Raw genomic sequence first — 24,914 nt, forward strand, 5'->3', positions numbered from 1 at the left:
TGTTACTTAAAGGAAGAATGATAGAAGCTGCGACTTTTGAATGATCTAATAGACTACTACTGGCTTTCATAGGTACAGACCTCCAACATTTCATGTCCAAGCATGGTATGATGAAGTGAGAGATTTCACGTATCCCCATCCTCATGAATGCAACCCATATTGTCCTTACAAATGCTCTGGTCCTGTTTGTACACATTACACACAGGTATGTAGGTGGGTTTGGTTTTTGTCAGCTATGGAGAAGAGTGGTTGAGACTTCCAGTTAGGTTGCTGTATGACACGTAGAACATATTAATCTTGCAGTATATACCATAGCACTAAACCACAAAAGGGGCTGCTTGTTATTAGACTCCATAGTTAAAAGCATTAGGTATCGGTGACATAGAGTAGGGTTGTCATGTGAATCTTTAGATTTCATCCTCATAAATATCACTTCCTTAACAGGACTAAGGAAGAAGCTCACAAACGCCAGCATTAAATTGAGTGTTACTGCTCAGTGCACTTTGCATAATCTAGTCTCTGTGCTGGTATGCTGGTAGTCCTTTCTGTAATATGCTGAAGAAACAGCACATTTAAAAAAAAAAAAGTTTTCTGAGGTGAATTCCTCAGATTAAAAAACAGTTTTTAACATGTTGCTTTAACTTCAGCAAGGTTTTGAAATTGCATAAGAACTAATTTATTTGGTACTTCTGAACTCTGTGTAACTAGCCTGAATTTTTCCAGAGGGGACCAGTCATGTTTTCAGTGAATGGGAATACATGATCCTCAGATTATACTAAAATCCCCATAGAATTTTCAATATAATATTAGAAAACTTCTAAATTATTAATTTTTAAACATTTTTTTCTGTTTACTAGCACTATTTCCCATTGTATCTAATCTTAAGACGCAGTTACCTCCATATTCTTATTTACCATTTCTGTAAAAATACCTGTAATTACACTTATCCATTACATGCAAAATCTACAATACATATATATAGTTCTTTGTGGTACTAATTCTTCACAGTACTTATCTCTTTCAACTCCTATATCCTGCTGGAACTACACAGTTGGCTTATCTTGAATTAATAAAAGTTTAACACCTGTCATATTTGTCTAATTTGAACGTTCCAGCCTTTGTCGTTCAGATCATTTTGAGATCTGCAATGAAGATTGTTTCAACAGATGAATAAAGGAGCACAGCCACCTTAGATTGCGACAGGAAAGCATTTTAATTTAAAATCCATGACTTGAGTCTTTTCGGTGTATGAGTTTTTTTGTGAATAGTTTTATCCTTTATGTTACCTCCTTTCACTGCTGACAAATATCTATTCTCTCAGTCTAACCAATCTAAACCCTTCTGGGTCCTTAGGTTGTGCTGAGAACTCCAGGGCACAGGAACCTAACATCTAACTCACGATTATCTATTAATTGTAGTTCCAAGAATCAGTTCTTCGGATGATGTTTTATAAATATTTTGCTACACTTCCAAATATATGCTTAGACCATTTACATAAAATAAGAGCCGTATCTTTTGTATCAAGGTAAAGCTTTTCTTTCTAATAAGGATATAACTGCATGGCCTTTTGGCCATTGTAATTAGGTCACTTCAACCCATTTATAACAGAGGGGAATGTAACATCACTTTTGCAATTTGAGTTTTATACGTTTAAGTTTGGAGACAGTTTTGATTTTATGTTAATCAGCTTTGGTTTTCACATGTCTTTCTCTTTCCTTTTCCATAGGTTGTTTGGGCTACAAGTAGCAGAATTGGTTGTGCAATAAATTTGTGTCATAACATGAACATCTGGGGGCAGATTTGGCCAAAAGCAGTCTATCTTGTATGCAATTATTCTCCTAAGTAAGTAGGCTGACACCCAAAAATATCTTGAGGGGGCAAGATGATTTATAATAATCCAGGAAACAATCTGAAAAGAAATCAGTCTGGGTTTTCTATTTTTTGTACTGTTACAAAGTAGAGCATTGTTCCCAAGGCAGCGTTTGGCTGTACAAATACTCTTGTGATTTTCTAGAGCTTCAGTTTTCTGGCCTGTGTTTTAGCATACAACATCAGAGATCTTTGCTGTAGTGTGATATTTGTCTGAAAATTAAATGTATCTCCCCATTGTGACTTTAAGGAATGTGTAATATGAAGCCCATGGTTAAGATCAAATTCTATAGGATATTCTATTTAGGAGAGCGGATCCTGTTCTCGTGTAATTGAGGAATTTAGTCTTATGGTGCTATGCCAATCTGAAAAGATCTTACAGCAGCTTACGGCAGTACTTCAGGTTTTTTTTCATGGACTTTTCAGTTACTTCCTGTGCATTTGGTATAGAATCATAGAATCATAGAATCATTTAGGTTGGAAAAGACCTTTAAGATCATCAAGTCCAATCTTTAACCTAACACTGCCAAGTCCACCACTAAGCCATGTCCCTGAGCGCCACACCTACACATCTTTTAAATACCTCCAGGGATGGTGACTCCACCACTTCCCTGGGCAGCCTGTTCCAGTGCTTGATAATCCTTTCGGTGAAGAAATTTTTCCTGATATCCAATCGAAACCTCCTTTGGTGCCACTTGAGGCCATTTCCTCTCATCCTATCACTTGTTACTTGGGAATATCAAAACAATGTTATTGTTCTAAGTGTCTGATGTTTTTCATCATTTATTTGTCCACATATTAAATGCTGTTTAATGTTCATATGTTAATTTATTAAGGCATGTTTTGCTATTTTTTTTTTTTTTTCGTGTAAAGGGGTAACTGGTGGGGTCATGCTCCTTATAAACCTGGCCGCCCTTGTTCTGCATGTCCCCCTAGTTTTGGAGGAGGTTGCAGAGAAAATCTTTGTTACAGAGGTATGTACTATTTCAACAGTACAACTATAAATGGGAAGAGACATGTAACCTTTCTTTTGCTTTCTTTCCTCATTATGCTTTAACATAGTGGAATAGAATATATTATGTATGCGCCCAAAAACCTGGTAGGGGCCTACTTTACTATGATGAATGAGATGATAATGTACTTAAGGTACGTGAGGCCGAGCCTCACCAGAGGGAGTGGAGCGTGCTGAACTCTTGCTGATTTAAGTGCCGATTGAGGTCTTCTAGTACACAAAGATGTAGGCTGTCGCTGGGTGCTATTTGTATGCCTTTTTGTAATTATAGTGGAAGTCTATGCAGTCATTTACTTATAGGGAAACGTTATCTCAGTGACATAGCCATGTGCATTACTATAAGAAGAATCAAGAACTAGACTAGTAGACATTAGTAATTAAACAAAATATCAGCTGGGATGATTATTAACTTCTTACAATTTTCATAATGCTATTCATATTTTTTAGCATTGAAACACAGCATGTTATGAAGCTGCTATTTCTTTTTGTTTTACTCTGTGTACAAGTAATTTAGCAATTTTTGTTGATAACTTCTGAAATTTCTCATGGACCCTAAAAGCTGCACAAGTGTGCCCAAATATCTTCCTTATGGTTCTTGCTTAAGTAAGAAATGTAGATTCAGTGATGAGTATTTCAAAATTATTTTCATTATGTATGAATAGAAGGACCTCATTTTCAGGTGTATGTTTTTATGAAATCAACTTCTTTAGTTACAAGTCACTTATGAACTTGGTGAAACTATTCCAATGTATAATAGAAATATCATCTTTGTTCTATTGGTTTTCTGATAGCATAAAGATACTAAAACAGGAGTGTTAAGAGCATTTTCACACACATTTAGTTGTGCTGCCTGTGCTAGGAAAAATCTACCTTTTATCAGCATCAGAAACATATTTGAGATGTATTATTAATCTTGAGGTCTTCAACTTATGAAGCAGTGGAAAGTTTTCCTTGGTTTCTTGCTTGTATTCATACACCATTTTATGAGAACAAAGCCATGTTACCAAAACATGGTAAAGGATTTATATTCCACAAACACTGTTTTTTTTTTCCTGAGAGATTTTTTTTTTGCCCGTTTTCTGAAACAGAGGATTCAGAAAGGCCTTATTCTCCCCATGAACCAGAAGAGGAAACCAATGAGATTGAACGGCAGCGATCCAAAGCCCAGGATGCAACGGTGCAAAGCCGGCCAAGAACTCATTCACCTTCAGGCTCCACAGGCACTGATGACAGTGAGAAAAATGAAGTGATAAGCACACAGCAAATGTGTAAGCAATTTACCTGATTTGCAAGTGGTCAACAAATTTGAATTATATAATATCAAATTCATTGCAGTGAAATTGCTTTTTGCTTGTTTTAGCTCAGATTGTTTCATGTGAAGTAAGGCTAAGAGATCAGTGCAAAGGAACAACTTGCAATAGGTATGGTAAATTTTACAGTTGTCATTCTGAGATTATTCTAAAAGGCTATATTTGTATGTGAGCTGGAATATTTTCCCTTTTTGTAGTCCCAGGATTCAAGACCAAGTTGTATTTTATTTTCTTAGGTATGAATGTCCTGCTGGCTGTTTGGATAGCAAAGCCAAAGTTATTGGAAGTGTACATTATGAAATGGTAAATATTTTTAAATTAGATTTTGTACCAGTAGAATGTTTAATGAAATGTCTTTTCTATTGGAATACTAGTTAAAATAATATTAAAAATGGATTTTGAAGAAGTCAATATTCACCAAAAATAAAAGCCTACACCAAATGTTTAAGAGAGCATCAGATGATCTAAGTTTGCATCTGCTATTCTGCATGTACTGTCCGAATGTACTTCATGCTTCTTATACATGCACAGAAGTAGAATTTTTATGTCCACATACTTGCATGTAAACATGTGAAGGTGAGACTTAAGGAGAAATATAGCACTTGGTGGGTACAGTCATATAAATTGTTTCAGTAAGATAGGCCTACTTGTGTAAGCTTAATGCTAACTGAAAATACATAATTTACTCTGTAGAACTGAAAAACAGTATAGGAAATAATAGCTACTGTAAACAAGTATACTGTAAATGGGTATAGTTTATCTCTGAGTAAGGCAAAGTGGTGTTTTCTTCATTTGAAATAATACCTACGTAGACCACATCAAACTTAATAGACTATCTATCTACCAAGTTTTTAATGACACATTGTAATTAAAACCTGGGGTTTTTTTCGCAAATAAATTACAATGTAAAATAGTGGTTTTGTCTGACATGGAACTGCTTTTCCTACTCTGTTTTTCAGCAATCCAGTATTTGTAAAGCTGCCATACATTATGGCATCCTAGACAATGAAGGTGGTTGGGTTGACGTCACTAGGCAAGGAAGGAAAAATTACTTTATCAAGTCTTACAGAAATGGCATTCAGTCAGTTGGGTAAGTTTTCTTAAAATTAAATTGTATGGAAATGTTTTCACCCGTTTCTTTTTATTTCATACAAAATATGTCACAGTAATAACATTTTGTTCATACTTTTTATCATAAAGAATATGAAAATGCTATAAAAAGGCATGTGGATATACAGGTATTGTATCCATTCTGAAACTTTAGCCAGTGTTTAATGGTGGACAGAAGTGATGCAATAATGATGCAAAAGAAGGTGAAATAATTTACAAAATCACCTGGGCAGTAAGTTAGAATTTGTAGTTAAATAATCTCAATATTTGGAATATTCAATTAATTCATTTGTATGTGTATATATTTATTGTAGAAAACTAGTACATACTGGCACTGAAGTAGCTTGTTTTACATGTTTTGGACAAAGCTGGTAATATTTCCAGGGTTGGACCATGGACACAGCAATCTATGACAGCTAACAAGGCAATAATCTTACAAGTTTGTGTTTGGAAATGACCATCTTGTACTGTGCATATGAACTGTATGAATCGAGTAGAAATTACACCTCTTCCTATATGTTTGATAGTTTCAGCACAATTCCACAATTTACATACGATATTTTGCACCAATATTTTGCAAAATTTCTGCATTGGCCAGTGATGGAATAATACTGCATACTGTGGAAGCTTCATTTGGAGGTGTACTACACTGTTCAGGTGCTTGCCCCAAGGCTGATATATGAAAACAGATCCAAATACTTGTTGACATGCTAAAAGAAAAAGCAGAAAAACAGTGCATAGAAGTGGAGAATACTTGTCTGTTTCCATATGTAATTATCCAATGATAGGACAACATCAATATTAGTATGTTTGAATCTTAAGATATTAGTATTTGCAAATTACACTTCACTATATCATAATGTATTCTGTAGAGCTGTACACTGCTGTCCTTATTTCTGTCTATAGTTAGTATATGTAATAGTAGCATGTGTGTAATAGTTAATGTAGGAGTAATATCAACCTGAAAGAAAACAGAATTTTGCTGAGTGATATATTTGGCTCAGGTGTGAACCCAAGGGTAAGGAAATGAGTAATCCTTAGAGGCTGTGCTCTCACTCTGTGCTGTGCAAACGAATGCCATGTGCTATGACACCTGTCATAATTTCTCTTTTCAACAGATTTACCTAATCCAGGATAGACAGAAACATTGACCAGGTAGACTAAATTCAGTGGTCTATAATTAGGGCTACCTGGGTAGCACTTAAAGCATTGATATCAGTCTGTTTCTTTGGATCATCCGATGATCTGACTGTGGTTTAAGTTACCCTACCTAAAAATGAAGATACAGAAAAAAATCTCTTTTTTAAATGCTCTCAGACAAAGAAGGAAGTAAATCTTGATTATATCAATACTAACATATTAGAAGCCAGCTTTCTTGCAAATGTAGTAAACTGTAGAAAATCTTCAAACTAGAAGGAACTTATTTCCCATGACTTGAAATCTCTGTGTTTCTGTCCTGTATGAGACAAAATTGTATGAGTGTCCAGTTTACAGAGCGTGTTTAGCACCTATCCTCTGAGAATCAGAACTCAGAGTGAGGTTTTGACACTGGGTTTTGTTTGCTATGGGCATGGATGATTGTATCATTGCTGAACAGTAATAGCCATTTTGGTTTTGGTTCTGTGATTCAGGTGTTGTAAAAAAAATTAGATGCCTTATAAATAAAAGACTGTTAAAGGACCAAATCTATACCTTCCTATCTACAAGTATATTTCAGGAAACTCCTGCCGCCATGTTTGCGCACAGATGGCATAATTCTTTATTGATGTCCTATAGTATTTAGGACATCACCTTTTAGAGTGAATTTACAACATATTGTGATCAGGCATGAGCTTCATAAGTCAGCCTATAAATCAAAGTCTTTGGGATAAATAAATACAATTTACCAAAGTTCAGCCTTCAAAAGGCCCATCAATAAGGCTGGGGATACCTTGCCGCTACCTGACTCTCACCAGTGTCTCTAGATGGAGCCTTGCATAAACTATGTATCTAGTCAATGAATAGAAGAAATGAAGTGGATCTCACCTCAAGTGCATATTGCAAACCAGAAAGACAGAAAAAGGAATGTCAGTGCAACATACAGCAAACTTCCTAATCTTCAGCTCCTTTGATTTATAATCAGGATTGCTAATACAGATGTTTTTTCAACTGTTGCATTTTCACAGTGTAGGATACCATTTTTAACAATATCTCAATAAGCTAATCCACAGTAGAATACAGTGAACTATTCCCACATCAGTGTTGGACAATGCTAGGGCAACAGAAGTATGAGCTAACTCATTGGAATCCAATAAATGAGCAAATATGAAATTGGTGGGCCGTACAGCTAAATAAACCAACGCAAGCAAACAGTTTCTGAATACAAACTGCAGTGCTGTGGAGCACACAGAGTAATTTGCCCCAAAGGTGAATAGGGAATAATTTCCTTGGTATTTTTTTAAATAATAAATAATTTTATGGGTGCCAAAAGCATCATCAGGTTCTTTGTTACAGATGAAAAATATTAGAATCAGAGGCATAGCCAATGAGTTAAAAGAGGAATAAAGAGGAGGAAAATAGGAGATAAAGAGGATTAAAATAGAAGTGTTCATCAATTGTAATCTAACAACAGAATATATATACCTGACTTTATATAAACAACAGGAAATAGATACATCTGGGTACCATATAATTACTGAGAAAAACAGACTGTTACGTGTTATACTGGGTTTTTAGGATACTGCTGATAATTGAACATAGACATAAGATCCAAAAGTAAAATTTAATGAAATTTTTCAAAAAGGCTACCAGGAGAAACTCTTCAGTGTTGGAGCTGTTTGTAGGAATGAACCTTTAGGGGGAAGTGAATGATCTCTTCTGGTAGATGGATGCTTCTGAGCAACCACAGATTTTGAGGGACAAACAGATTGCAGAATTTGTTCCTAGCACACTTATTTTCTCAGCAATTAAATTACTGAAGGAGTTTAACCTGCATTCCTGGTTTTGAAACAGATTGACTGGGAGTACAAAGTAAATCTGTCATTGCAATAAATAGATTCACAACTGGGGAGAGGGGGTGATGTGAGTAAAAATTGACTGGGGACAATGTCTTGAGTTTATTTCTAGATTCTCTAATAAAAATTCTTCTAGCTGAAAGAAATCACTGAGATTATTTACTGACTATTTCTGTTGTTTCTTTTTCAGAAAATACCAGTCTGCTAACTCCTTCACTGTCTCTAAAGTAACAGGTTAGCACTTATTTCTTGTAAACTCAGTACTACTTTGAGTTACATTTTTTCTAAATAGCACATATTTATTTGTTTCTGGTTTACTTTCTTCAGTTCAAGCTGTCACCTGTGAAACAACAGTGGAACAACTGTGCCCATTTCAAAAACCAGCCTCACACTGTCCAAGGTAAAATTCTTTGAGTTTTATTAATTTAAAGTGCTGCCAACATTTTCTGTCAGTTACTAATTATCTATAGTTGTCATTGATAAAGGTGACAGCAGTAGCTGTAAAAGTGAAGCCAGAAATGTTTTACTGATATTTTAGTCTTTGGTCAAAGTAGAAGGCCAGTTAGGTAAAGATGATCTACAGGCTTTTTCACTAGGAGATTCTTACTTTCTTTTGCCCATAAAGATCTTTCTTTGGTCCCTTGGTAAATCTTAGTGAAATCATAGTTGGTTAGACTAAAGACTGCGAAGAAAAATGTGTTTTTATTTTTCATTGTCCACTATTACATTTATGCACCTTGGGCAAAATACACTTTATTTCAGTTTGTTTGCCTGTAAAACAGATACAATAAAAGGATATGATACAGACATTTATCATAGAAGTTATCAACTTGTTTGGGAGTTCTGGAGGATAGAGTGAGCAAATATGTTTGCAAAAAATTTGAAATGTATATGGTTAAGGTAAGGTGTGGTCTGCAGGTCAGTTAACAGCTTTAAATATATGTGCCATTTCTTTGAAGCCTATATTTTAACTCTTTGAAAGGAGCCTGTGCCACAATATTTTGAGGAAGGAAATCAGTAACAGTTTTTAAAACCATAGATGAGTCAAAGGTAAATACACTGTAGCATGATTTACCGCAAGCTAAGCTGGAGATATCCACAGGATTACTTTCATAGCAATCCTACAGCCAATACAGGAAGCAAGTACAAAGCCAGAGCTGCTAGGAAAACATCCCTTCATGTAGCACTTGGGTCCGTGGACTTGTTTGGTGTTTGGCTATGACTCCTGGATTTCTAGCTGGAAGATGTGGAGAACTAAGCGAAGGAGTGGAATGCAGGAATGGATGGGTACAATCTCATACTTCTATCTTTTTCTTTTTTTCTTTATTATTAAAAACTAAAACTAGCTCCATTAAGAGAAAAATAGGTTCTGTCTTTAAGAAAATTTAAAAATAAAAACAAGGTTAAAAATGACTGATTAATTGTGATGTATCAACTTAAGGAACTTCACAACAGCAGTGATTCATTCAAGATTCTGCACATGCTCTTAATTTAATTCTGAAAATGTAGTCTCAGAAGTTACAAGCAGTAATCAGCTATGGCATTGTTTGCACAACCTCATTTTTCCCCTCTCATGCCCTAATCGTAAATCAGCAGGTCTTCAAAAGGCTGCTTTCACATCTTGCTTCCTTCAGACAAAAGTCTCTTTCCTAGCTGCATCAGCCTGTTTGAATTACCTATCTGGTAAGACTGTAGTATGCCCAAGTGGTGTGACATGCCGAATATTGATTGGAGCGTGGATAGCATCCCCGAGAAGAACACTTGCCCAGGGCTGCCCCATGTAGGGTGGCTCCAAAGCCATTAGTGCATGACCCATTTTTTAAATAAAACAGCACAGAATAGACCTTGAGCTGACTGACACCTCCTCCTTGTAGCATATTGCAATTACCAAATGTCCTGGTTTTGGCTGGGATAGAGTTAATTTTCTTCCTAGTAGCTGGTATAGTGTTATGTTTTGGGTTCAGTATGCGAAGAATGTTGATAACACACTGATGTTTTCAGTGGTTGCTAAGCAGTGTTTAGTCTAAAGTCAAGGATTTTTCAGCTTCTCATGCCCAGCCAGCAAGAAGGCTGGAGGGGCACAAGGAGTTGGGAGGGGACACAGCCAGGGCAGCTGACCCAAAATGGCCAAAGGGGTATTCCATACCATGTGATGTCATGTCTAGTATATAAACTGGGGGGAGTTGGCCTGGGGGGATCGCTGCTCGGGAGCTGACTGGGCATCAGTCAATGAGTGTGTGCATCACTTGTTTTGTATATTCCAATCCTTTTATTATTGTTGTCATTTTATTATTGTTGTTATTATCATTATTAGTTTCTTCCTTTCTGTTCTATTAAACTGTTCTTATCTCAACCCATGAGTTTTACCTTTTTCCTTCCAATTCTCTCCCCCATCCCACTGGGTGGAGGGGAGTGAGTGAGTGGCTGCGTGGTGCTTAGTTGCTGGCTGGGGTTAAACCACGACACCAAATAAGATGCTTGACACCTTCTGTACAACTGTTAGCTTCCCACATGGTTTTCCTGTGCATTTTGGAGCTATAGCAGGCATGAATCACATAAAGTTTTTCTCAAAGGTTAACAAAATGCAATTGAATAAAGACAGTCTTTGTTTCAGTAGCTTTCTGATCTCCTAGAATCATCTAGGAATCGCATTACTTTCCAAAGTTTTTCATTTTAGTCACAGATGCCAAGTGCTCACCCTCATTCGAATTTGCTAAATTGGCTTGCATCACCAAGTCATCAGCACCATAGCAGGTCCTCATTCTGATCTGCTTCTCCTGAGAAGGTATTCAACTGTGCAGTTTGTACAGGATTCTGTAGAAACAGATAATAATATAAGAGTGAACAGTCTCTCTTCTCACTGGCTTTTCTACTGGCCTCACATATGTTGAACAAGAACACCATCTGCTTATCCAAAGGGAAGAAGACCAGACCTGTTGAAGTATGTTTTCAAGCACTTCATTATGAACCACAACTTACATCAGCAATGTTTTCACCCGTATTGTTAAAGCCTCAAAAACTGACAGCCTTTTAGTATTGGTATGGACCCATATTTATGCATCATCAGATTGATTTATACTCAATAATGCTGATGTTGAATATGATATAGTAATACTCTGATACCATTCTTTCTAACTGTGTGTGGTTTATTTTTGATATTTCAGAGTGTATTGTCCTCGCAACTGTATGCAGGCAAATCCACACTATGCTCGTGTAATTGGAACACGAATTTACTCTGATGTAAGTATAGTGATTTACATTACATTATATAATGAAATATAAAATCCTATGAAAAGCTTTAATGTAAAGATAATAAGAAATAATATAGATATCCAGTTTTCCTCCATATGCTGATTTTTTACACAGTCTTTTCAAATGTTCTTTTTCAGAGGCTCCCATTTAAGTTAGTAGTACTCAGCTGCTGAAGATACGGAAAGTTTTTTGAAAACTCAGTGTAGACTTCAGTAGTCTCTGGACCCATATTTTCAATTTTTTATCAGAATTCCCACTGATTTGTTCAGTATTGGCAGTGTATACTCATTTAAATCCTTGCTCTTTAGACCCTGATGCAACCGTAACTTCTGTGAGATTAAACTAACCAAAAAAAATTATTCTGAAAATAAATGTCCAGAGTCTCATTATTTTGGATATTTCTTATCTGTGTAGATAGCTAAATATTTGCAGCAGGATTTTGATATATTTGTGTAAAGTATCTCACATTGTCACATTATTTTAACAGACAAATACTGTATTTTTTTCTGGTTGTTGTTCTGTTTCCTAGTCAACTTTTTTTCCCTGTCTTTTCTACATCATGTTTAGTTCTGAAGTGGGGAGAAAGAACGAAAAAAGAGTTCTTTTTTATGCCCCTCCTTTGTCATCTCTGTATGGACAAGGCAGGATGTAGTGGCAGAGAGAGCAGTTCACATTTTTGCCAGTAAACTGTATGTTTTAACTGTCTTTTAGCTGTCATAAGGAATAGTATGGCAACCAGCTGGGTCAGATGATGATTTTCACTACTTTCCAGCGCTTTGAAAGGTGTGAAAATATTATGCAAATATTTCTTGATCATTCCATTAGATTACCTGAGTAACTTGTCCTGAAAACACTCTTGTCCGTAAATCATGTTACATGTGTGAGGAGTACTTCCAGTTCAGGAAGATAATTGATTTGTGCGTGCGGAACTGGGTCCTTAATGTGTGTAAGAGGGGCAGTGAAAATAGATTCAATGAAAGTCCATTGTGTGGAAGAAGATTTTCTTTCAGTTCTGTGGTTGCAATCAAAGGCTACAGCCAAAGTTTCCCAGTGAGTTAGAAAATACTTTGTTGTAGGAGAAAGAAGACCCATTTCTGTTTAACTTACACAGGAGAACATCTCAGAATATGTATTTGCTTTGGTTGGAGAAGTCCCAGATGACTTTAATTAGTATTATAGGGTTATGCCTTAAAATTATTTTAGATGTACTATCTCATTATTCATCTCCATTGTATAGAAATGTGTGCAGCCATATTGCTTTTAGGAAAAAAAGGACATAAATACAGGTAAGAAACCAGGGATGGGAGTCTTCTTATGAACTTCAGATGCTGTCAGGGTAGATATCTACACTGAAGGTGCTATTCTAGGTTATGTTTACAGTAGTTTGCAGTACATACAGTATAGTGGTAAAGGAGATAAATAGGCATCTGCAGAGCAGAATTCATTTGACCTTTTCAGAGCGTCTACCTCAGTATGAGATTAATTGCCTAATAGAGATGTCTATTCCTCTCCATTTCCTACAGAAGGGTCCTAGGGCATCTAGCTCAGGTGTAGACAGATGTGTCCTACCTATATTTGTACAGATGTTCCCATCGATGGTATCAGCATTATGTGATTTTCTACAATGTTCCTTTGTTGCTGACATTTAAATTATTTTAAAACTCAGATACTTTTTATTGAAATTTTCACTAAATAATATGATTGAGTATTTTGTGCATTATATTACTTAACTAGTTTCAGGTAAAGTATTTATAGAGAATGATCTATTTAATAAGTGTGTCTTCTTTTGCAGTTTTTCATGTATTCACAGATTTGTTCATTGATATAGAGAATTTATTTGCCCAATTGTCATAGCAAATGTATTTGAAATTGCAGTCCATGATCTACTTGGCTGATTCCACAAAACAGATGGGGTTTCTGTGACATTCCTGCAAATTCTTTTGTTTCAAAAATGCATATATATGTATATGGATGTATGCATATATGCACATGACTATTTATTTGCACTACTGCTTAGAGCACTTGCATTCAGTAAAGGAAGAATATTTTTCAGAGATATTAAGAAAAAAAAGCAAATAACATTAATTGATGTGACTAATGCAAAAAGTTATGTTTACAAAACCATTTTTGTAGTATTCATGAGCATAATCTAGTTAAACCATTCCTTTTCTGGCTTTGGTCTGATCAGACATTTGTTCTTAAAGTAATTTCCTATTTTGCAGTGACTTCTTTTCCTCCCTGTTCCTGAGAAGAGTTGTTCTCTGGTTTATCAGTAGTACCCCATAGAATTTTTAGCCTTTTTTCTTCTCATTCTTTTTTTCCTTTGATATTGCAATGACTGTCCCTAACTTGATTGAAACAAACCCCCCATTATTTCTTCCTCCATTCTTCCAGTCTGCTAGCTATTGTCTCTTTATCTGTGGCAGATAAATCACAGCCATGGTTCATATAGCCAGCATCTATAAACTTATGTTTGTGGGGAGTTTTCACATAATACCCATCCATCTGTGCTCTCTACCTTCTATTTTTTAGTTGATCTCCTTTTGTTTCACTTGTCTGGAGGTAGATTGCAAGAGATAAAGTATCTCTTATTCTGAGCTTATGGTACAATTACTGTCTTTTCTGAATAGAGCTTTTATGGTATGAATAAGAACTCTAGTACGTGTCATTCTCAGCAGAAAGAAGTACAAATTGCTCATTCTTCCTATGGCCCAAACACATCGCCACCTTTGTGCTTTGTGTCCCTGCTGGCCCCACTAAGAGTTTCCATGTGGCAATGCTTTGTCTTGTTGGGAGACCAGGAAAAAAAGAAAGTTTCCTCCTATCTTGTGCTGAAGAGGTGGTTCCACCTTTCAACTTTGGTTAATCCATTTTGTCTAAAACTTTTTGAGTCTTATTTCTGTAATTTCAGAATCGTGTCATGTTGACAAGCATTTTAACAATATCTGTATTTTTAAAGCACTTTTCAATATGACCTCATTTATGAAATAAAATAAAAACCTTCCCAAGAACTGAATCAGGCCCAATGTGATTGTCTGAACTCTGTTGGAGACTATCTTGCAGCACCTGCCTGTACAGAGATTGTCCTTTGTTGTTGCTGTTAGTCCCTGGATTATCAAGGTACCAAAATAACAAACATTTTCATAGAGGGAAGGAGAGGCTACAATAGTTCAGTTGAAAATTCTTTCACTTGCAGATTTTTTTGGTAAAATTGTATTTTAATGGACACACCTAAGATGTGTATATGGTAGAAGTTCTTAACCATGTTCCAGTTGCCTTGTAAGAATTTCTAAAGAGATTAAGGTTTATATTTATCCTGTTTTCACAGTAGGCAACATTTTCTCAAAGACAATCTCTTACCAGTAGTGACTACATTATGGGTGTTGACTGAGCAATTCTACAAAAAATTGAGCCTCCTTTTGGGGGCTAGAGATCAACAAAGGTCTTTTATCTAAATAATTTGATGGAGTTGTGTAATTTCATACCATCTGAGGACTCTGGCCATATTAAGTTTTGGTTCAGTAACCATATATGGAAATATTTCCCTAATACTTGTGCAAAAGTATTCATGATTCTCTGCTGTGATAAAATATAAACAATATGATGTCAAAAAGCTATTGAATAGTTCTGTAGTCCTGTGATGGTGAGGGAGAGATCAATGTGGTTAAAATGCCTTTGCAGAGTACTGCTATGCTGTGGTAGATATTTGGTATTTTGCTGAGTAGCTGAAGAAGGAAAATAATTAAGCAGCTTGGTATTCAGATTCTATGACCTGTTAAATACTAACAAATTTCAGAGGGTTCACAGCACAGCAATAAAGCATGGTCATATAATGCTGTATGAAATGTTTATGTTAACTTAAAAATGCTGCCTTATATATCCTTTGGAGTGAGTTCACCAAAATTAAAGAAACAACCCCAAATCTCTGATGAAGACTTCCAGAACCTGGCATAAGGCTGCTAATGTAAAATATCAATTATATGCTGAAAATTTATGATAGACCTAAGTGTGAAATCCTGTTCTGCTTAAATTAACAGGAGGTTCACCTTAACAATTCAAGGAAGTGTGATCAGGATGACATAATATTATTAAGTATAGGAAATATTATGGCATCAGAACTGAAATCTGATTCCATTTAGATGAAGATTGCCAAGCCAGTGAAACATTCTTGAAAGCTCAAAGCAGATAAGACTTTCTCAAAAAAATTATATTTTTTACATATTGATAAAACCATATGCATTTATTCATGTCTGTTCTTACAAGCTAGTTCATAATTATGAATTTATACTCATTTAATTGTTCATATATTCAAAAACTATGCACATTTGTTCTCTAGTCTCATGTGGAAAGCAGCATCAGAATATCGGTTTATTTTTCATCTGAAAACGGCCTCTGAGTTGGCCTCATCAACCCCATTCTTCTGACCTCTCCTTTTTCACATATCCCATATAAGTGCCTTGCCTTTAGCTTTAAAATGTTGTGCATTAGCCTAGCTGTACTTCATTGATCCAGTAACCAACTGCTTTGTCAACCCTAACAATGATCCCCTCCTTTACTGGAAATAGTTTCCAGCAAGTAGTCAGCCTCTTCTGTCAAAATCTCCATCTCTTGACTTTTCCTTTCTTTTTTACTTGACTAGAAACTTCCAAATAACATTGGAACAGCCAGTATCTTAGCTACCCTCAAATGTAATTATGAAGGTACCTACCCGTCTAATGATGTACACAAAGTGTAGCCTTTTGGTTACTATTACAGAGGTAACAATCTTTGATCTTTCTTTTCCCCAATTGTACCTCTAGCTTTTTTTATATCTCCACTGTAAACTGAAGACAAAGTTGCTACTGTATTATAGTACTAGTAATTAATAGTGTTCTTCTAGTTCTTCACTGTAGTTAATTGCCTGTAAACCTTGTCTTTTGTTTCTTTACACTGTAATCCTGTACTGAGGAGGCCATTTTTCCCCCTGTATATTTGAAACTGCACATGATCAGTCTGATCTTTAGTTACTCCCATAATATGAGTACATAAAGGATACTATAATCCTAAAAATTAGGTAACTACTGGTGTTCAGGATATAACAAAAGTATTGCAGCCCTGGGAGGGGAAGGAAAAAGTACAGAGGAGCATAAATGGCATCCCTTCTAGCATGTTCAAAAACTGCAGCCAGCAGTGTGAAAAGAAAAACTCTAAGGTGTCTTTGCAAAAGATTCTTTGCATAAACAATTTAAAATCTTTACTCCTAGAAATATTGTAACATTAAAAGACAAACTATATAACAGTGAAACTGACAAGTTCTGTGCTTGGAATAAGAGTAGGAAAATCATTGCTATTTTAAATTACTGATTTTATATAGCCTTGAGATTACAAAATAGCTATAGTAACAGATACAAATTATTCCAATTATAACTGGAAGAAATGCAATTCTTGTTTAAATAGTGGCCTGTGTGACCAGCTGTTGATATTTATATTGGCTAAGTTTCTTAGGTTGGTTGTGGAAAGACCTATTGCAGTGGACTTTTTCCACTAAACAGCTTGGCTTTAAGTGGAGATTCACTGTAGCTGGAACTACACTTTGCTGTGGTGTGTATTGAAGATTGAGACCTACATTCTGGAGTATCTAAGAATTTTCATTCTTCTGGTGATTAATTTTTAAAATGCTGAAAGAGTAGTAGAGGACTGCAAATTTAAATCAATTATTTAAATGAACATTATCAAGATTGTCACTGAGCAATTCTTCTGTGGATAATATTTATGCTATGTAGGTTCATGAGAGAAATTAGTGGCCAGAGAATGTAGATTTCACTCACATGAAGCTGCTGTTAACTTCACAGAGAATTTTCATAGAATCATAGAATGCCAGGTTGGAAGGGACCTCAAGGATCATCTGGTCCAAGCTTTCCTGGCAAAAGCACGTTCTAGACAAGAGGACCCAGCACCCTGTCCAGCTGAATCTTAAACGTGTCAAACATTGGGGAATCCACCACTTCCCTGGGGAGATTATTCCAATGGCCGATTGTTCTCATTGTGAAAAATTATTCCTCTTGTGTCCAGTCGGAATCTCCCCAGCATTAGCTTGTACCCATTACCCCTTGTCTTTTCCATATGACTCCTTGTAAAAACGGAGTCTCCATCTTCTTTGTAGCCACCCTTTAAATACTGGAACATGGTGATAAGGTCTCCCCTAAGCCTTCTTTTCTCAAGGCTGAACAAACCGAGTTCTCTCAGCTTTTCCACATATGGCAGGCTTCCCAGTCCTTTGATCATCTTTGTGGCCCTTTTCTGGACCCTCCCCAGCCTGTCCACATCTTTTTTGTATAGCAGGGACCAACACTGAACACAGTATTCCAGGTGTGGCCTGACAAGCACTGACTAGAGTGGGATAATGACTTCTTTATCTCTCCTGGTGATGCCCTTGTTGGTGCAACCCAGCATCCTGCTGGCTTGCTTTGCCGCAGCAGCACACTGTTCACTCATATTGAGCTTGTGGTCCATCAGGACCCCCAGGTCCCTTTCCGCAGAGCTGCTCCCCAGCTGGAGAGATCCCAGCCTGTGCTGCACTCCTGGATTATGTTTTCCCAGGTGTGAGACCTTACACTTGTCCTTGTTGAACTTCATAAGGTTCTTGTTAGCCCACGCTTCCAGCCTATCCAGGTCTTCCTGCAGGGTGTCTCTCCCTTCCGAAGTGTCCACTTCCCCACTCAGTTTGGTATCATCAGCAAACTTCATCAGGGTACACTTGATCCCATCATCCAGATCACTTGTGAAGATATTAAACACCATTGAGCCCAATATCAATCCCTGGGGGACCCCACCTGTGACAGGTTGCCAGTTTGAAAAGGAGCTATTTACCACCACCCTCTGGGTGCTGCCTGTCAGCCAGTTCCCTGCCCACCGCACAGACCACTTGTCTAGACCATAAAGAATCAGTTTCTCTAGGAGGAGGCTGTGGGAAACCATACTGAAAGCCTTGGAGGAATCCAGGTAGACAATGTCCACTGCTCACCCCACATCAGTTGAGCAGGTTACTTTGTCGTAGAAGGCGATCAGGTTTGTCAAGCACGATTTGCCCTTGGTGAATCCGTGCTGTTTTTTCCCAATCACGTGCTTCATTTGGCTTGTGATACTCTTCACTGGGTGAAAAACTGGCTGGATGGCTGAGCCCAGAGGGTAGTGGTGAGTGGGGTTAAATCCAGTTGGCAGTGGGTCACAAGTGGTGTTCCCCAGGGCTCGGTGTTGGGCCCTGTTCTGTTTAATATCTTTATTGATGATTTGGATGAGGGGATTGAGTGCACCCTCAGCAAGTTTGCAGATGACACCAAGTTGGGAGGCAGGGTCGATCTGCTTGAGGGTAGGGAGGCTCTACAAAGAGATCTGGACAGGCTGGATCGATGGGCTGAGGCCAATCATATGAAGTTCAACAAGGCCAAGTGCTGGGTCCTGCACTTCGGTCATGGCAACCCCATGCAGCACTACAGGCTTGGGGAAGGGTGGCTGGAAAGCTGCCCGGCAGAGAAAGACCTGGGGGTGCTGGCTGACAGCTGGCTGAATATGAGCCAGCAGTGTGCCCAGGTGGCCAAGAAGGCCAATCGCATCCTGGCCTGTATCAGGAACAGTGTGGCCAGCAGGAGCAGGGAGGTGGTTGTTCCCCTGTACTGGGCGCTGGTGAGGCCGCACCTCGAGTACTGTGTTCAGTTTTGGGCCCCTCACTACAGGAAAGACATTGAGGTGCTGGAGCATGTCCAGAGAAGGGCAACAAAGCTGGTGAGGGGCCTGGAGCACAAGTCTTATGAGGAGCAGCTGAGGGATCTGGGGCTGTTCAGTCTAGAAAAGAGGAGGCTGAGGGGAGACCTTATTGCTCTCTACAACTACCTGAAAGGGGGTTGTAGTGAGGTGGGTGTTGGTCTCTTCTGTCAGGTGGCTGGAGATAGGGCAAGAGGAAATGGCCTCAAGTTGAGGCAAGGGAGATTTAGGTTAGATATTAGGAAAAATTTTTTTACTGAGAGGGTTGTCAAACATTGGAACAGGCTGCCCAGGGAAGTGGTTGAGTCACCATCCCTGGAGGTATTCAAAAAGCGAGTGGACAGGGTACTTCAGAACATGGTTTAGGGGGCATGGTTAAAGGTTGGACTTGATGATCTTGAAGGTCTTTTCCAACCAAAATGATTCTATGATTCTATGATTCTGTATCCCCCAGAAGGACTCATTCCGTAACTTTCCCAGGGACTGAAGTAAGACTGATGGGTCTATAATTTTCTGGATCCTCCTTTAAGCCCTTCTTGTAGGTGGGGGTGACATTAGCCTTCTTCCAGTCTTCTGAGACATCACCTGATCTCCATGATGTCTCAAACATTATGGAGAGCGGCCTCGCAATGACATCAGCCGGCTCTCAACACTCTTGCGTGGATATTGTCAGGGCCCATTGATTTGTAGGTATCAGGCTCCCGTAATAGTTCGCATACCAACTCTTCCTGCACTGATGGTGGGTCTGTGTTTGCATCAACCTGGGTTTTTGTTCTCAAGGCCTGGGGCCCAACAGTGCTGCATAATTTTGCCTGCATAATGTCTATGGAATTAGACCCTGATTTAAAAATTCTTCTTTTGAAGCAACTGGAGAGTTCTCACCTCCTGACTCTATTTAGCTCCTTAGAATTGAGGAGCTAAACCCATTAGTCTGCCATTAATCAACTGTCATAGCTAAGGAATTATTTTAGACCTCTATCTTCTGTTTGATGCTCCTATTATGCCTTTAATCTAATTAGCTTTTAGTGTTTGTCCATGCCTGGATAGGAAATTGTGATGTTCCCTTTGAATATAGATCATTTCACCGATGTTTGAGGTTTTGCACCTAGAGACAGAATTATTGCAGTCTATGCCTCAACTTTGGGGTAGGACATCCTCTGAGAAACATATGACTGCAGTGTGCCTTTGCTGTTCTACAGTTCCCCTGTTTGGCTCTGGCTGGAGGTGAAACTGAATCTCCTGATCTATAATAATTGACTAAGGTTTGGGTTTTACTGCCTCTCTGCTGTTGAAGGGAAGGCTGATAAAGCCTTTCATTTTGAAAGGCTCAAGAATTCAAACATATTCCTGATCTTTGAACTGAAATGGCCTGAAATAAATGATTTTGGGGTCATGCTGCAGGAGATCTTTGAAGAGGCAGTGTCTGTATTCCTATAAACTGGCCTAATTCCTACAAAATGGATTTAAATATTGTAAGATTAATAAAATCAGTCATGCAATAAATATAATTATTTTATGTTTCCTAGAACTTGGTTTAAATGTCTTTATTAGTTTTCTTCTAAACAATTTTGAAATAAAAGGATGAATGAAAACTAATTTTCTCCTCATTCTTTCTTAGATATCCAGTATCTGCCGGGCAGCAGTACATGCTGGTGTAGTCCGCAACCAGGGTGGTTATGTTGATGTTATGCCAGTAGACAAAAGAAAGGTGTACATTGCTTCCTTTCAAAATGGGATATATTCAGAAAGGTACAGAGCCCAGTTTCAAAGATTACACTTTACCCTTCACCTCGATAAGATTTACAAAGTCTTGCATTGTATCTGTTTGTACCTGGGGCAGTGCTAGAAACCAAACAAATAGGCTAACATGGGTGATTTACGAAGCTTGTGTAACAGCTGTGGTGACTTTGGAGAAGCTGTGGTACCAGAGGTGCCTGCCTCCTCTAAGCTCATAAATCATTGCTCTAGAAAGCTGCTTATGAAATAAAATAACCCTCTTTACTTTGCTGGTTCTGTTGCAACTAACACAATATTTGATAAGAAAATTGCCTTTGCTTTCTTTGGGATTTTTTTAGAATTAACATTAGTGATTTATTCTGTCCAAGCTAGAGGATCTGCAATAGATGAGTACTAGTAGCTGATGCAGGTTCATTGGTTTGTGATGAAATGTTCATTACTACTTTACATGGTATTGAAGCAGTGAGCCTGGATCATAAATAATATTCACAAACATTAAAATTTACAATCATTAAAACATATTTTTTAATTTTTTTTTAATGCTTTGACTGTTTTTGACAGTGGTTTTCTGAAAGACATGGAGATGCTGTGAAAGTTCATTTAGTTGTATTCAGTGTATTCATGTGTTCTGTGATGATAATGCGTGGCTGCATGTTGCAGATTAAATTTAATCCCTGAAACAGTTCTCCAGGTTCTAAAGGAAGAAAGAGAAATTACCTTAAAAAAAAATCTTGTACCAGTCTTTTAGTCCTTGTAATGCTAAGAATGATTGTTACCTCTAAAACTATAGGCTTTCCAAGAAATTTGTATGGGAAAAAAACTCCAAAAGTTTCTGTAGAGAACTTGGAAGTAGGAAAAGATAGAGTATTTTTTTCTTATTTTTAATTGGGGGTGGGGGGATGTCTTGCCTCTTTCACACAAACCTGGAAACTTGTAAAATACAGATTTCCTTTGCTTAGTGGATGACTGAATTTACATATTCTTTGGCCTTTCCCCATGACCATCCCATTCCCTCAGAAAGAGTGCTTCCTTACTGACACTTTTGTTCTCCATATAAATCTCACTGAGTATAGATGTAGCCAGGAAAAGTGTTGCAAATTTAATCATTACTTGTACTTTACTGTCTTGGTAAAGTTTAGAAGGTCAGCGGTTTGGAAAACAGTCCCATGCAAATTTTCTGTGAAGCAGAAGATAATGGATTGTAATGCGTTTGCAGGCAACCTGTTTCATTGTGCCCTTCCTTACTTTCACCTCCATTTCCCTTTCCTTCCCACATATGCCTCAGACAGGGTTTGCAAAAGAGAAAACAATGGGACCATTAAATATGACTTGCTGGTTCATTTTATAGGACAAAAATATTTATTCTAACAAAATTTCATTGCAGTTGGGTATTTTTGTTTCATATCTTTTGAAGCCAGATATTTATCCATTCAGAAGGCATCTCCTTTGTTTTTGTAAAATATTAATTCTCTTTCGAAATCTATTCTTCAGCCTATAAGCAACTAACAAACAAGTGATCTAGTTCTGCAAGTTATCTCTGAATATAGTTATTGGAATAGTGAGCATAAGATGCATGCTTTCTCTTTTTCCTAAACCTTTTTTTAATATTTTGCTTCAATAGAGCTTTATTCTTTAAACTAGAATCCCTCATCACAAAGGATTACTTGAATTTTTTTATGTTATAATTTGTTCCTAATAAGCTGCTTGGAAGAAAAATTAATCTGAAATTCATGTAATTTTTATTTGTAACAGTTTTAAAAAAAAATCTTAGCTAAAGTTATGAGTAGTCACAAGAAGAGTTGCAGGATCCTAGAGTTGTAATTAACAATTCAAAAAAGTTGTCATTGAAGTTGTCATTGGAGTGTTGCAGTCTTAAAAATAACATCAGGAATGTTTTTATGTTTCAGTTTACAGAACCCTCCAGGAAGCAAGGCATTCAGAGTATTTGCTGTTGTTTAAGTCTAGCAAGTAAAATGTGAAATAGGCAACTGAAACCAGAGCACTTGGAAGAGAATAGTAAAGGCCATTTCTTATAATTCCTAAAATTTGTATAAAGCTGTAACATTATTGTACAGAAGATGTATACTGCTTTCCACCAAAAAGTTTAAATTACATATATATCTTAATGAAAAAAATCTGTAAAAGTAAACATGGGAGAAAAATTCAGTTTAAAATCTATAATGATATATAACAATATTTTGAATCCTGTGTTAAATATTGCTATATTTTCTTAGCAGTTACTCCTATACAGTTAATTCAAAGCTCATAAATGTTCTTTGTTTTCTTCATCTGAATATATTGTTGTATGGTGCTTTATATATGCCACTAACAGTAACCTTAAAACTATACCATAGGGAGGCCTGAGTTTTTATTTCCAATGTACATAAAAGAAGCCATCCCAATAATTCAATATAATAAATCATGCCTTAAAGTAAAATAAAAATATATATAACTTTTTGATGATTTACAGTAGCATTAGCCATGCAAGCATAAATGAAGAGCTAGACTGTTTTCAATTTCACACTAATCATAACAAGTACAAATACCTGTTTTGAAATAAAAAGTGGAAAATATAAAATATAGGGAAGTCCTGGGTCGTATTAGCATGTTTTCCTCTAAAGAAATATCTTTAAGAGACTGGGCCATTTGTGTTTATTATTTCTTCAGTATGTTAATAAAATGTTTATTGGATGCTGCTAAGCTCTTTAGTTTGAATAACCAATTCATTATGGCCCAGTCCTTCACAGATATTCAGTGATCTTGGGATGGGTGAGTGAGAGATAGGCATATATAACCTTGAAGGATCTGAGAAAATTTTCATATTGAGAAGTAGAATAACCTGAAATTAAGGAATAAGCCATCAGTCCTGCAATGCAGTTCTGCACATACACATGCTTTGGTTTTGCCATGTGACTCCTTCAATTTACGTAAATTGGGTTTCAGAAAAAACGTTGAATTATACACATACATAAAAATTTTCAAGCTTGAGGCCTTAAGCTGTATGTGATATCCGTATACTATACATTAATATGAGGGTAAATGTTAAAAAAACCTTAAAGAAAATGGTAACAAAGGCTCACCTTGCTCCTCATGACCTGGCAAATACTCCTGCAGGCCAGGAAGTATAGTGGTACGGAGCCCAGTGACAATTACGTCATTTGTTGCTTCACCATTTTTAAAAATTCATTTATGGTGAACAGCCTTGTGCATTAATTTTACCATATTATGGTATATGAAGAACATGTAGTGGTGATAACTGTTTCTTTCTATGAAAAGTGTATTGGTGCTTTAAGACTGAAAAGCTGTTAAACTTTATTTTTGGTATACTTTGTTTCTGTTGTTGAATTTATTTCCTTCCAACTTGTAAACTTATTCGTATTCTTCATATTTCAGAATGCTATATTCTGCCTTCTGTTTTGCTACATGTACTACCTCATGTAGTTAGGCAAGCTTTGTTAGCTTTTTTAATCTGTTTTGAATAAAATTAATTTACATAGTAAGCATACCTTTGACAGCCTTTATTTTTGAATTGTTTGTTCTGCCTCAAGAATAAAAAACTAACAGCCACCCAAAATTTAGGGGTTTTTTTCTGACCTAAACATTGCAAGTGTAGGACCAAGCAGTAGACGTAGTCTGATGTTCTAAAAGCTATAAAGGCCATTTAGGCATACAACTTCCATTAATTGCATTGGAAGTTTTATGGATAAATCTTCTGGTCATTTTTTCAAGTTTTGACCAGGGTCTTTGGGAACAGATTGCCATCTCATTGTAATGGGGAACTCTGTGTCAGGAAGTGATTATAAAAAAGCCACCACCTTTTATTCAGTCCAACTATTTGCTGTTGTGGTAAATGTTCCTAGTGTGAATGTTCCTAGCTACATTTGTTGGGGA

At 36.9% G+C, this 24,914-nt stretch overlaps 1 protein-coding gene across 4 annotated transcripts in view; it reads left to right on the forward strand.

Annotated features, from left to right (window-relative positions):
- The window catches only part of CRISPLD1 (cysteine rich secretory protein LCCL domain containing 1), a 46,837-nt gene extending 22,314 nt beyond the window's left edge, over positions 1-24,523 (forward strand). For 2 of the 4 annotated variants that reach the window (XM_052787674.1, XM_052787676.1), the window contains 12 exons: positions 73-205; positions 1,727-1,842; positions 2,743-2,843; positions 3,970-4,149; positions 4,242-4,302; positions 4,428-4,494; positions 5,151-5,281; positions 8,485-8,528; positions 8,622-8,694; positions 11,459-11,534; positions 20,905-21,035; positions 22,931-24,523. In XM_052787674.1, the coding sequence (XP_052643634.1) occupies positions 73-205; positions 1,727-1,842; positions 2,743-2,843; positions 3,970-4,149; positions 4,242-4,302; positions 4,428-4,494; positions 5,151-5,281; positions 8,485-8,528; positions 8,622-8,694; positions 11,459-11,534; positions 20,905-21,035; positions 22,931-22,982 (1,165 nt within the window). In that variant the 3' untranslated portion in view covers positions 22,983-24,523. Of the gene's footprint in view, positions 1-72; positions 206-1,726; positions 1,843-2,742; positions 2,844-3,969; positions 4,150-4,241; positions 4,303-4,427; positions 4,495-5,150; positions 5,282-8,484; positions 8,529-8,621; positions 8,695-11,458; positions 11,535-12,783; positions 13,230-20,904; positions 22,835-22,930 lie in introns of those variants that run through there. The other 2 variants (XM_052787673.1, XM_052787675.1) reach the window with 2 other exon arrangements.
- Positions 24,524-24,914: the final 391 nt, after the last annotated feature.

This window comes from Harpia harpyja, chromosome 5 (assembly GCF_026419915.1).
Source record: "Harpia harpyja isolate bHarHar1 chromosome 5, bHarHar1 primary haplotype, whole genome shotgun sequence".
NCBI classification, from domain to species: domain Eukaryota; kingdom Metazoa; phylum Chordata; class Aves; order Accipitriformes; family Accipitridae; genus Harpia; species Harpia harpyja.